Source organism: Mytilus galloprovincialis, chromosome 3, assembly GCF_965363235.1.
Source record: "Mytilus galloprovincialis chromosome 3, xbMytGall1.hap1.1, whole genome shotgun sequence".
Taxonomy (NCBI): Eukaryota; Metazoa; Mollusca; class Bivalvia; order Mytilida; family Mytilidae; genus Mytilus; species Mytilus galloprovincialis.
In genome coordinates, this window is record NC_134840.1 from 36437431 (window position 1) to 36455166 (window position 17736).

The 17736-nt window shown below is 32.1% G+C and overlaps 2 protein-coding genes across 3 annotated transcripts in view; both read left to right on the forward strand.

Moving 5' to 3' along the window:
- The first annotated feature begins 4508 nt into the window (after window positions 1-4508).
- Window positions 4509-12180, forward strand: LOC143067836 (uncharacterized). The gene is made up of 4 exons (XM_076241412.1): window positions 4509-4740; window positions 7472-8019; window positions 10904-10961; window positions 11820-12180. Exons 1-4 carry the CDS (start codon window positions 4627-4629, stop codon window positions 11961-11963), a joined length of 864 nt encoding a protein of 287 aa, XP_076097527.1. The 5' UTR covers window positions 4509-4626; the 3' UTR covers window positions 11964-12180.
- Window positions 12181-14611: 2431 nt separating this feature from the next.
- The window catches only part of LOC143067837 (uncharacterized), a 29391-nt gene continuing 26266 nt past the window's right edge, over window positions 14612-17736 (forward strand). For both annotated transcript variants that reach the window (XR_012976047.1, XM_076241413.1), the window contains exons 1-2: window positions 14612-14732; window positions 15379-15487. The gene's annotated coding sequence lies outside the window, so the exon portion shown is untranslated. The remainder of the gene's footprint in view (window positions 14733-15378; window positions 15488-17736) is intronic.

The window sequence follows — 17736 nt, forward strand, 5'->3', positions numbered from 1 at the left end:
AACCACTGTTCATGACGTACCTACGATAGACATTTAAACTGTGGGGTCAACAAAGGTTTCTTAACGCCTTTAATTATAAAATAATTCGAAAAATTAATCAGGAATAACCTTTGTGTTTTGATTTATATAATTGATATAAATCAAAATATCGTGTTATTTCTGATTAATTTTTCGAATTACTTTATTTAGGTGTTGAGAACCTTTGGTGACCCCATAGTTTAAGTGTCTTTAAAAAGTACATAGTGAGCATTGGTCGTTACATACAAACGTTCACCTAAATTGTCCCAGTCAATGAATGATTTTAATGTGTCAATCAATGGCCACAGCTACACTGTTTTGAATTTCATACTATTATGATTTTGAATTCGGTAATCATCTTCCAGAGTTAAGATGAAAAGGATATAATAACCAGAATAGCATTTGACCTGAAAGTAACCAAATTGACCTTATTATTATTATTTATACATTTAGTGTTGACAATGAGGGTCAGTATAGAATAAAACAATAGAGATGGGTTCATCTTCCAGTCATAAGCTTTCCATTTTTATGTAGAAACATTCGCCTGAATATGGAGTGTTTATCTCCCGTTTGATACAATATTTTAAAGCTTGCATTTCCTTTCATGATTTCCTTGATAGAGAGTTGCTGCTTACAAAAAACCTTTTAAACCAAGAGTTCAAGTGGTAAGGTAGAAGTCGTTGCTTCCAAAGCTTTACAGACCATCACTAGTTGGTTGACCGTAATTTGAGTATTTGTTGACAGATGACGACGGATATGTTTTAATTATCTTAAACTATAGTTCCGTCTTCTTTCTTCAAATATGTACTTTCAAATACGACTTATAATTTTATATGGGATTGGTGCACATGGCCTCGTATCATTGATGTTTTTGTTGATAAATATTCCTATCAACAAATTATACACAATGGTCTTGAAGTATAGATTCTGGGTACTGAAGTTGTGTATCATCTTAATAATATCAGTTTATTTTCGATAAATGAGTTTGACTGTCCCTCTGGTATCTTTCGTGCCTCTTTTTTATAACGTGTGCTAGTATTCTTTTATAATAGTCTTTTTGAATATTACATTTAGTGTTTGGTGAACTGTTTGTGACATCCATTTGACGTGGCTTGGTACTTGTGCATCCCGTCATCGTGTTATTGTGCTATGGTATTTCATGTTTGCGTTTGTGCTTTGTCTATATGTTCCTTTGTGTTTCTTTGTTACATATTTGTTTGTTTTATAGTGATTGATATTATAACATAATCTTGAATGTTGAACCCCTATTTTGACATTTTTACCTATTATGTCTGTTTGTTTTGTTCACATATATTGTTGTCATATAATCGAATTTAATGCGACTGTCATACAAGTGAGAGGTTTAGCTAGCTATACAACCAGGTTTGATCCACAATTGTCTACATAAGAAAATGTCTGTACCAAGTCAGGAATATAACAGTTGTTATCCATTCGTTTGACATAAGATTATGGACTTTCTATTTTGTATTTCCCTCGGAATTTTTGTAGTTTAACTTTTTATAGTTGCTTACGACCGCGTCATTTGGACTCTGGTGGATATCCTTATTTTGATATTGTCGTGAACGACACGTAATCATGAAATTCAGAAATGACTGAATGATTGGAAGAATGGTTTCAGCTGTGATAGAAATACAATCTATCAGCAGGAATTTACTTCAACACTGCTACAAAATCATTTATTCGACCCCACTCGTTTATAACAACACCCTTGTCCGATCGTCCGTTCGTTATTCAAAGTTTACACCTCTCTAAGGTTGTAGTGAACATGATGACTTCATATTTGGTCGGCAGCATGACAGAAATGGGTTGACGCATATGATCATCGAATTCGACCGACACATCTTTCCCGGTACTTTAAATGCCGAATGAGTGCATATTTAGTACGGCACGCGTGCAACTTCTTGTGATATATTTATTATCCCTTTCTTTAAAAGTTGTTCATATGTTTTGATTGTAATTATTCTCTAATGTAGTAAACTGAAACAACTAGTCTTTATATTTTTATTCTACAACACTAGTTCTGCATTTCAGTATTGCATAATAGCGATAGAAGTAAACATTGACTGTACAATAACACATTTACTATTTACCACCATCTTATCAATTATGTAACTAGTTTGTTTCTTCTCAAATTCAAGCTCAATTGTAATTAATCTTCTCTTAGTTTAAACAAAAATACATAAACAGCTAGAAGCTGCCATAGGAGCCTGTACCGCTCACCTGGTTTATGTATAATGGCGTATTGTGTGACATTGCAGAGGCGGGTTTAGGGGGGGGGGGGGGGGCGAGGGGCACAGGGAGCCCGGGCACCCCATTTGTGGGAAAAATTATATAGGGAATTACTGAAGCAAAACTAGAGCGGGCTCCTCTCTGGCATTCAGTTGGCCTCTCTTATGAACATTTCTGAGTCCGCCACTGCATTGAGGTCATATTCTGCTTAAAAAAAACTTCGTTTTCATTCTGTATTACAAATATGAGTAAAAGGCCAAATACATACGTTTAGTTTTTCTTTCACTTCCAAAGTGGCTAGTCATCCCTTCTTTGGTTTAATTTGGCAGATAACTGTTCAGCCACAAATTTATATGAAAATAATGAAGTTGTTGTACAGCCTTCAACTGTGAATATATAGTAAAGGCAACAAAGCTAAGGATACAAAATGTGACACAATCAAAACGATAAAACCAACAATAATTCAAAAGATAAAAACAATAATAATTCAAAAGATAAAACTAACATCCTGATTAATATCCTTAAACCTAGTGAGCTAACATAATGAGAAAAAAAAAAAGGGAATGTGTAAATAGCAAAACCAGAAACCAAGAAACCAGAAATCAGAAACCAGAAACCAGAAACAAGAAACAAAAAATATAAAAAATATGTAATGTTGAATATTATTTTTTTAATAACTAAATATAATTGACATAATATAATTACACATTTATATTAAACTGATAAGGACTGTTCTTTATGCATCTGCTGTAGCTGAAAACCTTATCAGATGAAACAAAACTTATATACAAAAAAGTGTCAGTTCAGTGTTGGACTGCATACTTAACTTGTTACATTGAAAGGATGACATTGATTATAGATGTTTTAATATTGTTTTATATTCTGGCTGTAAACATATCTTTCAAGTGGCATTTTGAGTACAAATTGTGTCATGTTATTTAATCATTTAGATAAATAGTGATCAGAATACCACAAGTGAAATTGGAAAAAAAAAATCAGTTACACTGTTCATAGTTTCTATGTAAAAATGAGTAAAAAAAGAATAAACAGCTGCGCCATGAGCGCATGATACGCCCGTCACATTTTCTAAAAATAAGGTTCAATAACTTCTAAATGTCATATCAGAAATTTATGAATAATTAAAGGGAGGTTATCTTAATAGATATTAACCAGGCACCAAAGTTTAATGAAAACTGCTCAAAGCAATAAAGGTATTGTCCGAAAACTGGAAAATCACCCTTTTTTTAATGAATAAAACCCCATAACTCGGAAACATAAATCTGAAATTTATTAAAATCGAAAGGGAGCTCACGTCAATAGATATAAACAATTCACCAAAGTTTCTTGCAAATTGGTAAAAGCATTTTTGAGTTAATGTCCGACATGTTGACGACAGACAGACGGACAGATGGACGGACGGAAGGACAGACGGACAACGGTATACCAAATTTTAAGTTTGGTTCGACTGGTTGAACAGATGATTATGAGATTTACTTATTAAAACAATGAAAAAAGGAAAGAAAGGAAATCATAAATCAAATTCAGAGGTGATATTTCTTAAACTTTATAATTGTTTTACATCAGCAACCCTTTACTATAGTAAACACACTTTTAAAAGATCTATAAAAAATGTCAACCTTTCAACACAAATAAAAATCTGTACCAAGTTATGTTTGTGGTCTAACACTGAACTGACACTTTATAATTGTTTTACATCAGCAACCCTTTACTATTAAGTAAACACACGATTAAAACATCTATAAACAATGTCAACCTTTCAACACAATTAAAAATCCAACACTGAACTGACACTTTTTTGTATATAATTAAGTTTTATTACAATTGATAAGGTTTTCAGCTACAGCAGGTGCATAAAGATCAGAGTCCTTATCAGTTATACATGTGTATTTATATCAGGTCAATTATAATTAGTTATTAGAAACATATTCAATATTAGATAATTTTTAATTTCTTGTTTCTTGTTTCTTGTTTCTGATTTCTGGTTTCTTAGTTTCTGGTTTTGCTATTTACACATTCCCCCAAAAAAAAAACATGCTTGATATTTCTTATCCCACAAGATTGTAATTTATAGCTATCTTTTAAAATGCTAAAAATTCGAAGTAACGTCATTCATTTTATAATTTCATGTACTAGAAAAAAAAAGTAAAAACTCAAGTGTTGAAAGTAAAACAATTATAATACACTTGAAGCAGTGCAAGTTTGATAAAAATAGATTATGTGTGAGAGCGTTGATTCGAAGTAATTAGGAAACGGATATATTTACATATTTGAGACGCAAATAAAATAAAATATTATCCACATACGAGGAAATGAAATATACACAAGCTAGGCAGTGTGATGGTTGGACTATTGTATAATATCATATTTCTGTTGACATTCCATGTTTCATATTCAGAAGAAAATTCTACGATATTATTTTGCAACGGAACTGATGGTGGTTTCTGTTCAAAGGTAAGACATAGGTGTTGTAATATAATGTCATTTGTATCACACCCATTTCTGTAAAAGATTAGCCATTAATAATTTCACTCAAATATGCACACACATGAATTATCATATGTCTCCGGTCTTGTATCGCTCTTTGGTTTCTTGTTCTATCAATGATTATATTTCATATTCTATAAGGAATTTAAAAAATGTTAAGGTAGATATTTCATAGAAACAGAAGTCAGTATTTGTACAAACACAATCATTCAAAAGCTTATTCCAGCACTGACAAACATAAAAAACAAAAATACGATTGATAAGTAATTGGCTGGCGATTTCTTTTAATTGTTTCAAAATGGAAATAAAAATCTCAGCACACAATACAACTTAAAAAAGTATTAAGGCAATTTAATGTATATTTCAACTATATGTTATAATAGTTATTTACGACGATCACTTGTGTGAGAATCTTATTCCCATTCAATAATATCGAATTTGAAAATTCCATGAAACTGTAAATAAAGTGGTATATCTTCCGCATTCTTTTTGTTTTACGAAAGTATGTAGTGTGGTTGCTCGGATTGATGCATACTAATAAATCTAAATACCAGAAATTATTTTTAAATAATTCAAAGATTCTTCAAAATTGTTCTCATGCGTCTAATTTCTTAGTTAAACTCAGAAATTTACTAATATTCATGTAGTTTAAGCGATAACAGGAATTTGAGTTTTATTGTTACATTCAGTTATATAATATTTATGGGGAAGGAAATGTTTTTTCCCGATACAATCCACATCCTCCTTGACAATGTCAATTTTCAATGATTAACAAAAATGATTATTATAAACCTCAGAAATCTCCTTTGTCATTGTACTGATCTTGTTTCTTGGAAATTGGTCATCCAAATTGGTTCACTTTTTGAAAAAAAAACTTTTGAAAAATCTGTTCGTCTTCTAACTATGCATATGCCCTACATGATTTTATCCTGGTCTTTACGCTAATGAAATCGATCAGAACTTATTTACTGTCGTTGGTCTATCTACTAACAAAACTGAATGAAATGTGTCAATTTAAAATGTTACACGATTTTAATGATTATAGACCACAGGAATGATCAGGAATGCTACTGTATAATGAATCATTCACTTCAATGAATTACTTAGTATCGATGTTAAGTAGTTTTTCGATTGTAAGAGCTCATTAGAGCCCATATTAGGTTTTGTTTGTGTCGAATCTTGATAAACTTTACTTACCATCTAACTTAATAAGTGTAAGAACCTGAAAATAGAAACATTACACCAACCGTGATTTCATTATATAGGATGTTAAAAACTCCTGGTAAATAAAATGCGTGCAACTGAAAATGTATTATTTGTTTATAACATGTGGGTATTATTTCGAATCCTTGCAATTTGCAATCTTATTAAAATAAGTTCTCATCACTTGCTCCTCGATTTTTTATATGTCGCCGTGTGAGATCTTAATACACCCGATTGATAACCATGTCTAAGGTCACACGGCGACATATAAAAAAATCGAGGAGCAAGTGATGATAACTTATTTTAATAAGATTGTGCAATTTGGAGCTTCTATATGTCTTTTTCAGTGTTTAAGTTGTCGTCGTATTGACATGCACTAATCCTGATATGCATGTGATATTTGCCACTGAACGTTCAAAAATACTTATATTCATCACCATCATCATCATTACACAACAAACGTAAATATATTTGTACAAACATGAATAATTAACAAATGTAGTAAGGTACGAGATTGTGTCATTTTCTGAAGGTCGTGGTCTGTGTAGCCCAGGTAACCTAAATGAAATGCAGTCAGAGAGTCAGAGACGTCAGAGGAATATGATACATACAATGTGTGTAGTATGATTTACAATCTGTCATCATAATGTATACAAACCAAATTAAGAGAATAGATAAGTAAATAAACAAATTGTAATAATAATAAAAGGATATATGATAAATAAAACTGAGAATTGAAATGGGGAAGATGTCGAAGAGACAACAACCCGACCAACTAGCAGATCACTGCCGAAGGCCTTAATGGGTCTTCATCGCAGCGAAAAAATCTCGCACCAAAGATGGGCCTCAGCTGGACGTCATACTAATCTTCAAAAAATAAAAATGAACTAATGTGTTTTATAAACACATACAAGATCTTTAAGACCAATTGCAAAACTGTCTTATCTTTTATCTTGTGTTCTGAAAATAAGAATATGCTGTATGATTGCCAATGAGATAAATCTCCATCAAAGACAAAAAGACTTAAAAGTTAAACAAAGGAAATTAAGAACAACCTAGACACTTCATCTGGTGAACCAATGTGTATGGTGTTTTACTTTGTCATGAGGGAATATGATATATAGTTTTGACTCCACGGTGATTTTTTTTGACAAAAACTTGCATACAAACAATTTTTCACCTCGTCAATGTAAATATGTTATAACTTATAAGACATCTTCATGAGCTAGCTACTTATAGAGATAACGGGGTCGAAATTTTAGACAATTATCCAAACAATTCGGTTTCTTGAAAAAAATATCATACGTTTTATTATTAATTTACAATTATATGTCTCTGGTTGGACACACAAACCTATATTTTGGGTTGGGTTTTTTTTCATACACATTCAATCCCAATTCTTCATATTGTCAAGTATCTTAAGATGTCTTTTCAAACTAAATATCAACTTTTACATGTTTTAATAAAGACCCAGAATTTATAATTATCTTTTCAGGTTTTACAGCCAGTGGAAGCTTTCTACTCCAGTAAAGTGGCGATTCTAGACAACACACTCCGTTCGATAATATGTCCTCCAGATGATATGAAACTTGTTTTGTTCAAATGTACATCTTTGGATAGATGTGACTGCAATAAAACCCTAGAAGTCTACGAACAATGTTTTGGTGATAAGTCATATTGCAGCGAACAAGTCACCTCAACCATTAGTACATTTACGTACAAATGTAACAAAGAATTGAAATTAAAGTGTCCCTCTCTTACATTACCCACACACAAAACAACATCGAGAAAGTCCACCACGACATCAACGTTAACTACAACTATTTCGTCGTCTGCCCATGTCAGGAATACGACGAGTAAACAAGCTTCCACGCAAACTTTTCAGTCAACAAAAACATCATCAACAAAATTAACAACAGTTTCAAAAGAATTATTACCTACACATATTCCTTTTTCAACGGATCGAGAAGAGCAGAAGACAAAAGATGCCGTGATAGTGGTATTAGTCTTGAGTATTATCAGTCTTCTTGGAGCTACTGCTGGGTACGTTTAGTCATAAGTCAACACTTTAAAGAATGCATCCTAAACATTGACCTTGAACGAGTACCATTGGAATGTTTGCAAAAACAAGGGTTGTATCATATACATTTACAAAGTTGATCCAATACGATTATATGCTAATCCCATTTTTTATTATAAAAGAATTTAGAAAATTTGTCCATCTTCGAAACTAAAACAAAGTAATTAAGTTTCTGATTAGACACAATTGATTGATCTTTTGGTTGCTGTTTTACAGTGCATGGCAAATATTACATGCATAACCAGGACAAGTGCAAGTTTGTTAAAACAAAGGTGACTAGAAGGCGAAAAAAAGAGAAAATAATATTTACATTTGAAGAGAACCGATAATTTTTGATATATTGCATAGGTAAAAACATGTATTAAACAAAGTACTGAAGTACTGAACATCAGTTGACCGCAAGTTCTTGTGGATAGTCAAAAGCACTTGTCACAAAAAACTGAGGTTAATGTATATCATTCTATTCTACTATTCTAATAATAGTGCAGTGAATGTGCATGGCGGACACTTTACTGTGAAAAGTCGATTTTTCTAAAAGATTGGATATAAGAAGGCATTCATATTTTCCCTCAAAAAAAGTATTTCATGCAGAGGTACCGGCTCTTGCCGGGATTGTCGTAAAACGTTCTTGAGATATTCTTCCGCATGCTTTAACATCCTTTTTCGGTACGTGTGCATAGCTATTATCAATAAAATTGAGAATGGAAATGGGGAATGTGCCAAAGAGACAACAACCCGACCATAGAAAAAAATAACAGCAGAAGGTCACCAACAAGTCTTCAATGTAGCGAGAAATTCCCGCACCCGGAGGCGTCCTTCGGCTGGCCCCTAAACAAATATATACTAGTTCAGTGATAATGAACGCCATACTAATTTCCAAATTGTACACAAGAAACTAAAATTAAAATAATACAAGACTAACAAAGGCCAGAGGCTCCTGACTTGGAACAGGCGCAAAAATGCGGCGGGGTTAAACATGTTTGTGAGATCTCAACCCTCCCCTATACCTCTAGCCAATACAGAAAAGTAAACGCATAACAATACGCACATTAAAATTCAGTTCAAGAGAAGTCCGAGTCTGAAATCAGAAGATGTAACCAAAGAAAATAAACAAAATGACAATAATACATAAATGACATCAGACTACTAGCAGTTAACTGACATGCCAGCTCCGGACCTCAATTAAACTGATTGAAAAATTATGTCTTCATCATATGAATATCAGGCACAATCCTCCCCGTGAGGGGTTTAGTATCATACCATCATAACATATATGAGAAGAACATAACCCGTGTCATGCCAATAACTGGTTTATTAAGAATAAATGTGTTTAGTTCCGATGCAAAGACCCTATAAGCAATGCTTGTTTACGTATAGGATACTAGATATCTCACGACAAAACATTTTCATATTATTAATTTATTTATCATGTTTATAGATCGGTTACAAACACAAAACGAAAGTTACGTAACGGAAATCTAGGCGATAGCAATACATCGGAATGATCTCACGGTCATCGCGATGTAAAAAATGAATGATATTTATAAGGACGTAATGATCCTGCATACAGTTGCATATTTGTTAAATCAAATAGAGGTTACCTTTATATTTCACTCATAGGAATTACCTGTACTAGTATGTAACGTCAAAATAAGTTTACATTTCTGTTTCACCAAATGAAAATTACCTTTTTGTAAAACCAATTGAAGTTTTCTCTTTGATACACAAAAGCGAAGTTACCTTTTTGTTTCACCAAAGTACCTTTTTGTTACACTAAAGTACCTTTTTGTTACACCAAAGTACCATTTTGTAACGCCAAAGTGAAGTTACTTTATTGATATTCAAATGTCAAATTAGGATATTGTTATGCCAAAATCTCCTATCATATTTTCAACATACTTGTGTGATTTTGTTATTTCAGCATATTATTATATTGATTTTCAAAGTTCTCTAATTCTGTCTATATAAATATTTCTTTCCGTTTCTGTATTCCGTTTCCGCCGTTTAGCAACACCCCTTTATTGTTATACCAAAGTTAAGTTACCTTGTTGTTACACCAATGTGAATTTACTTTATCGTTACATAAATTGCTGCATAAAGAGAATTTACATTTTGCTACATCAAAGTGTGTTTATCTTTTGCTACATTAAAGTGTGTTTACCTTTTGCTACATTCAAGTGAGTTTATCTTTTGCTACATCGAAGTGAATTTACCTTTTGCTACATCAAAGTGTAGTTACATTTGCTACATCCAAGTGTATATACCTTTTGCTACATCAAAGTGTATTAACCTTTTGCTACATTGAAGTGTGTTTACCTTTTGTTACATCCAAGTCTTTTTACCTTTTGCTATATCAAAGTGTGTTTTTTTCGCTATATCCAAGTAAATTTACCTTTTTGGTTCATCCAAGTGTATTTACCTTATGCTACTTCCAAATGTATTTACCTTTTGGATCTTCTTAGTGTTTTGTCTTTTGCAACATCAACGTTTATTTACCTTAAGCTACATGAAAGCGTATTTACCTTTTGCTAAATCAAAGTGCGTTTACCTTTTGATATATCACAGAGTATTTACCTTTGCTACATCAAAGTGAATTTGCTTCAAATTAGTGCAGTTACCTTTTACTACCTTTGGTTCATCAAAATAATAACCATTTGCTACATCAAAGTATGTTTACCTTTTACTACATCAAAGTGTGTTGGTGTTTTGCTACATTAAAATTAAGTTACATGATGCCATATCAAAATGAGGAATTACCTTTTTGGTGAAATCGGGGTAGAGTTAATTTTTTCTGAAAAAAAGTTATTTTTTGTTATATTAAAGGGAAGTGTAATTTTATTTCTATAGAATGTATGTTTACAAAAAGAGAAGACGAAGAAGATTCCAAATACAACAGGAACATGGGGTAACTTAACATTTATTATACACCGTGTCCAAAAATTAAAGGATGCATGTTATCATACAAACTATGGCAATGAAGTGTCTTATAAAAAGAAAGTGAAAGACTTGTGCCGCGTTACAGCTAGTCGGGGGTCGATCTTTGAACTAGTAAAACCAAAAACTTGAACATTTGTTTTTCGCCGCTATTGTTATTTTAATAAGATCGATGCCTGTCGCTCCGGAGTAATAATTCTATGTCCCGTTAAAGTGATATGTCTTCCTTCTAACTGATACCTCTTATACTAATACATTCGAATTCATGTTCAGTATGTCGGTCTAGTACAAAATGTGTTCATTTTCATATCATATAATCATGTTCTCGTGTTAAATATGCATTCCACTTCCTTCTGAGATCAGCTTCAGGGTGCTTTACAGCCACCAATTATTATTATCGGGAAGTTCCTGATTGAATATTCCACTTATGGTCGTATATGTTAAAGTTAATACTAATAAATTACATAAATACTTCAAATAAGCAATAACATTCTGATTTTTCTTAATATATTCATCTCTACTGAATGTTGTATAAAATAGGGAAAGGCCTGGGTTGAGCGTAATATTTTATATCTGATGCATTCAATATACTCCTATACTAATTTCAGAGTAATGTATTCGATATACTCATATGCTCATTTCAGAGTAATGTATTCGAACATACTCCAATGGTCATTTCAGTATAATGTATTCGATATACTCATATGCTCATTTCAGAATAATGTATTCGATAAACTCATATACTAATTTCAGAATAAATAATGTATTCGATAAACTCATATACTCATTTCAGAATAATATATTCGATAAATTCATATACTCATTTCAGAATGATGTGACTCCAACCAATGGAAAATGTACATACACTGATGAAAACCACGAGCAAGGAGCAAAAAACAACACTCACGAACTATGTCAACAGTCCTGTGATTCTGGGGTTGTGTGCAATGTCGAAATAAATCATGACGAATAGACTTTACAAACATACACTATTTTAAAATGTTTTTCAGTCATCGTTATACAATCAGTGTAATGAAATAGCACCTAACTGAACAGACAAACAACTCAAAATAATTGAAAGAATGTTGAAACTATTTCTAGCAACTGGAAGTTCCAAACTATTAAGGATAACCTTTTATAAAGTCAGCATCTGTTTGTTGCTATACAATAAGAAAAAGATGTTAACATTTCTTCCAATGATTTTTCGTTTCTGCACGACATGGTTTGCCCTTGTACCTCATGCCAGCGTCAGTCAGTCAATCCAAATGATCTCCTCATCCTTTAGGATCTGTTCCCCGGCTCTAAAGTTCATAGCCGTAAAGTTCATATTTTTGGGGGTATTTTTGGAACTTGATACATTATTGTATCACGACTACGTCGCACCGACACATTTTAATACAATTTCTTGACTCTCAGGTTATTCATTGACTGGGTCAGATTAGGTGAACGTTCGTCTGTAGTTCTCACTTTTCAGTCGACATTTAAACTGCGGGGTCACCAAAGGTTCTAAACGCCTAAATCAGATAATGCGAATAACTATCAGAGGACTAAACCTTGTTTATAGATCTAAACCTTGTTTATAGATTAAAATGTTGAATACTAAAAAACTTTCTATTTTTCTCTTCGTGCACCGCATGTACTTTACTCTTTTATTCTATTTAAATCCTCATTGGAAGGCCTCTTACAAACTGAGTGGGCTTAAAATCTGATTCAGGTTTTTTAAACAAAAATACGTATTTCGGTTGTCTACGCTGTTAAGGTACTGATTCTAAGAAAAAAAAAACAATTTAAAAAACTTCTTTAAATACTGCCTACAATCCTATGTTTGTCAATTTATATCCAACACCAACATACTGGATAATAAAAATATACAGTTACAAATTCTTCATTACGACATTGACCAACTCCTTATTAGACATAATGACAATCCCAGAGGACATTTATGTATATCTTTAAGGACAAAAACAACCGCAATTGCGAATATGACATATACAACAATATACTCACTAATCAGACCCTTTGAATTGTGAAAGTTCTAACCTGTAAGTGAAGTGGTAATGTCCCTTCATCAGACGGAACCAAAACTAGGTTCACAAATATCGTCTCGAAAGTACAGATGAAGAATGAGATTGTAAAGGTACTGCTGGTAACTTGGAACATTTTCTTGTAAATAAGATTTGCTCATGTCATTAGTTTCATTCTGTGTATGTAATAACCACCGTTTGTGTTTATTTGTTGTACATTAAATTATAATTTGCATATGTATGCTTCTTTTTTTATCTACTAGTAAATCACGAAAAATACACCCTTTTACGCTTATTGTTTTACTTCTTTTGTCGTGGTTTCCAACACATAAATAAATTGCACTTTTTATAAATATAATATTGTTGTGATTTATTAATTTGTTGCTAAGAGCATAGACTTTTATTCTTTGTATTCATTATTAGTAATAATAATAATGTATGATACCTTTTAAATAGTTTAGTTATTATTTAATTTGGAAAACCTGAGACTATTGAATATCTAAAGACAAACGACATTGTTTTAAATAAAGATTGACAACAATCTTTACACTGGTGGCAGTTATTTTTGGTTTTGTTTTTTTGCTTTATGTCTTGAATTTTCTTTTCTTTAAACTGTTTCAACAAACAAAAAATAGTTCAATAGTTCAGTATGCTGTGTTATTTTGAAATCATCACTGAATAGTTCCATACTCACAGGAAAAAACAATTTAACGGTTGATCTAGTATCGGTAACAGGATGGAAACGTATTCCATGTACGCCGATCCATTTTAGAATATCGTTACACAGAATAATGAATACCACTATGATTGTTTGTTAGAGACTTCAACATCAACATCATTGTGCATCAACATTCAAAAATACTTCTTTTTACAGATTCCATGTCAATCAGTAAACCGAAAAAAAGTTATTCGAAATTTGTATGACGCTTATTTACTCACATACCGCAAAAATTTTATTTAGAATATAATAATATTATCCAAATAGTTAATCTATCGATGTTTAAAAACATAAATTCTACAAACATACAACTACAGTTTTCATCAAAAATTAAAAATAAAATATCAATTCATAAGTGTACTAAAAATTCGACAGTTATTAAAAATCACTCATATAAAGCAATAATGATATAAAAAAAAATATGAGTTAAAATGGGACACTAGATAATGGTTTTCAACTTCTGGTTGCCATTGAAGACGCCACACCGATTTCATCTCCAATATCTCGTTTTGTATCGAAGGAATGAAGGATTTTCGGTGGCAGACTTCATAAACAGATAAATATGACAACCCTGCAAAATTATATTGCAGCTTTCAGTAATTGAAATTATTCGGCTTTTGGTCACCATACTCTTGACACTAGTGCACACAAGCAAATAATATTGATATGCAAAGAAATAAAACTGTGATATTATAAAACACGTGTCAAACGTCAGAAATCTATTAACAGATATCGACGATATTAAATTATAAAAGAAATAAGACCAACTACATCAATACAAATATATTATCATGATTGAAATCATTGTCCCAAAATCAATTTCTGTCAATTTTTTTTTATTGATTAACAGTTATTAATAATTTAATTTGTCTATAAATAGAACTACCCAGTCCATTTTTCCTTTGTTTATGAACGTTTCGGCAAAACTGTTTGTATCAAAACGTGACAAAGGAGTAAACGGTGCATCAGGTCGAAGACCTACAACTATTGGAATTGTCAGGTAAGAAGGAAACTGTTTCTTAAACTTTAAGTTAGGTCAACTTTTCGCTTCACGTATTTAACTCAATGATCTCATATTTTTAAGATTTTTTAATCGATCATATTTTGTTATATTATTCTTATGTTTACGTTGAATTGATTGTAACGGTGCATGTAAAAAAACATGTTACACAAAAATCTATAATTCATATGTATGTGTTGAATTAGTAAGCAATTACTAACAACCTGTACATGTGATTCAGAAATTGTGCTTTCAAGAATAATATATAAACTTATGTGACAATAAAATTGGATAAAAACGGGACAAAGGGAACCAATGCCTGTTCGTCTCATCCACTTATTCAATAGGGATGTTTTAAAACATTGATATTAAAGTTGATAAAACTTTTCACAGTTAAAAGATTTTCATTTTCTTTTCATAAAAAAAACCCACTGTTGATTGACATATAAAAAGATGTTATATTCGTTGCTACGTGATAACATTATGTATAATTGATTTATACTCTAGATACTGAAATATCACACTTTTATCTTATAAGTGTTTTATTTAATTCTAAAATGTGTAATATAAAATAAAATTAACTTGTACTTCAGGTAATGTTGCATATCACGTTTGACAACTGTAAATACACTTTCTTTATTTATAGATATTTCTGTTTTTAATCAAAGAAACAACCATGGCATACGTACATTCTAGTAAACGTACATGACAGAAATAGGTGATTACCACCAGCTAGGAAAATAACTAATTTAAAGGTAAGAAGTCTAATTTTAGTTTTGCTATATTAATACATTCACGTCTTTCTCATTGGAAACCGGGAATTCAAAATACAATGTAGGTTGGAAACATTTACAGTGTCAATAAATGCATGTTGTTTGATTTTAAATATCCAAATATATTGAGTGTCAATAGAATCGAAACACCTACATGTATTTTCCATTTGATATCATCTTCTTTGGGAGTTGGTCAGTCGTTCTAAGGGCATGTCTGCAGACACGTTCCCAGCAAAATTCTGAGCTGTTCTGAGCTGTTTAATTTTTGATATTTAACTTTCAAATTTCTTCGTTTTAACTAAAATTTATATAAAAATTCAAACTTATAGCTTGAATGGCGATTTCCATCATACTCAATTCCTATAGCAAGACGGAATGATAAACATGATACACAGGCTCACATTGGTCCTGTGTTTGTTTACCATTGGAAGGATATTTACATGTGTTGATTTTGATCCCCTCTTGAATTAGTCGCAAGTTTCTTAACAGAAAAAATGTCAATGCGAAAAAACTATTTTAGTATTCATTTGGCCAAATGAGCATGTTTGTATTGTTATAAAAAAGGACCAAAATGATGTGCTGCGTATCTGAGGGTACTCCGTATATTTAATCGTACATTTACAAGAATTTGCTCTTGATAAGTGCCTTGACACTGCACTTCTTAACACTCTAAAGTTGGCACGAATGGTTTGCGCATCATTAGTGTTATACACATGTGTTATTGTCTTAGTAATAAAAAAAATAGTAAGCAAACGATGCTTCACTAAGGATCCCATAAAATATTTATATGTATATTCCTGAATTGGGATTCAGGGATAGACACATACAGCATGTGTGTGTGTGTGTGTGTGTGCGGGGGAAAGGGGGGGGGGGATTGCTAATAATTAGTGATCATTGAGAAAAAAGTAACATATATCAATAATAAGACGAATTCATTCAGCAATTTTATGCGTTGCATGTTGTGATAACACGAGCAACACGACGGGTGCAACATGTGGTGCAGAATCTGCTTACTCTTCCGGAGTACCTGAGATCACCCCCAGTTTTTTATGGGGTTCGTGTTGCTTAGTCTGTTTGTCTTTCTTTTCTTTTTTAGCCATGGCGTTTGTTTGTTTCCATCTATGACTTTGAATGTCCCTCTGGTAGCTTTCGTTCCTCTTTTATAAACATGGCGGAGCTCTACTGCGACTAATATTTAAAATTTAGTTTGGACTTCAAACTAACTATGAGGTCAACGGGGAAGATGTAAGGATGTATTGAACAAAGCCCTACGATTTGCTTTAAGGGAATACGATACACAGTTACAGGGGAGGTAATGACGGTACTAATGTAAATTGTTATTTTCGCGACGTCAAACTATGACTCATCGGGAAAAGATTCAGTTTTTGACTGATTTTCATCATTCATACTTATATTATTTGAAAACGAGTTCATGGACCCCTCTTTTTTAAAATGCCATTTGGTTTGATTTGGCGAGATGATTATGTGAGCCCATTTCTATGAAAACGTAAATAGTGCTATTTTTTCAATTTGATAAATATTCAGCACAAAATGATGTTTTTTTTCTACATTCATGAACATTTGATAAATTTGAGTGATTTCTGAATAAAAAAATGTATAAATTTTTAGGATACGTACAAAATACAGAAATTACAAATTATTTAACAAAAAACAATTTGTGTTTATCTTTTAAAACAAGAAAGTTATATGTTTCTTTCAAAAAGGAAAATATGGCAACACATCTTGGTTTGTTGTTGTTTGCTCAACGAAAAGTTGCAAATAATTAAAGCAATATTGGACAAGAATAAATTAACCAGAACCCAAAATGTATGTTAGAAGCAAACTGGGTTGACTGCAAGGGAAAGGAGAGAATATGATGTATGTAAACAAAAACTTTATCTTGCAACAGACCACCTAAGGACACTCAAAGAGTTTTTACAAAAGTTCTATAATGTAAAGAGAGTGTTGTACTCTCTACATGCACGAGGCTTCAGATGTCACACCCCTTTCCGACTAGACATGGCTGCGTGTTGTATACATCTTGCATTCAAAGTGCATGCGTTCACTAACAGACCAATGGTGACAGAGGAATAGAAAAAGATGAGGAGATGTGGTTATATTGCTAATGAGGCAACTATATATTAAAGACAAAATGTCACGTTTGTCTTTTTCTATTCGGCAGTTAAACCCTGGCCAAAGTAAGGCGTCCGTTTGCATGCAAGATGTAGTAA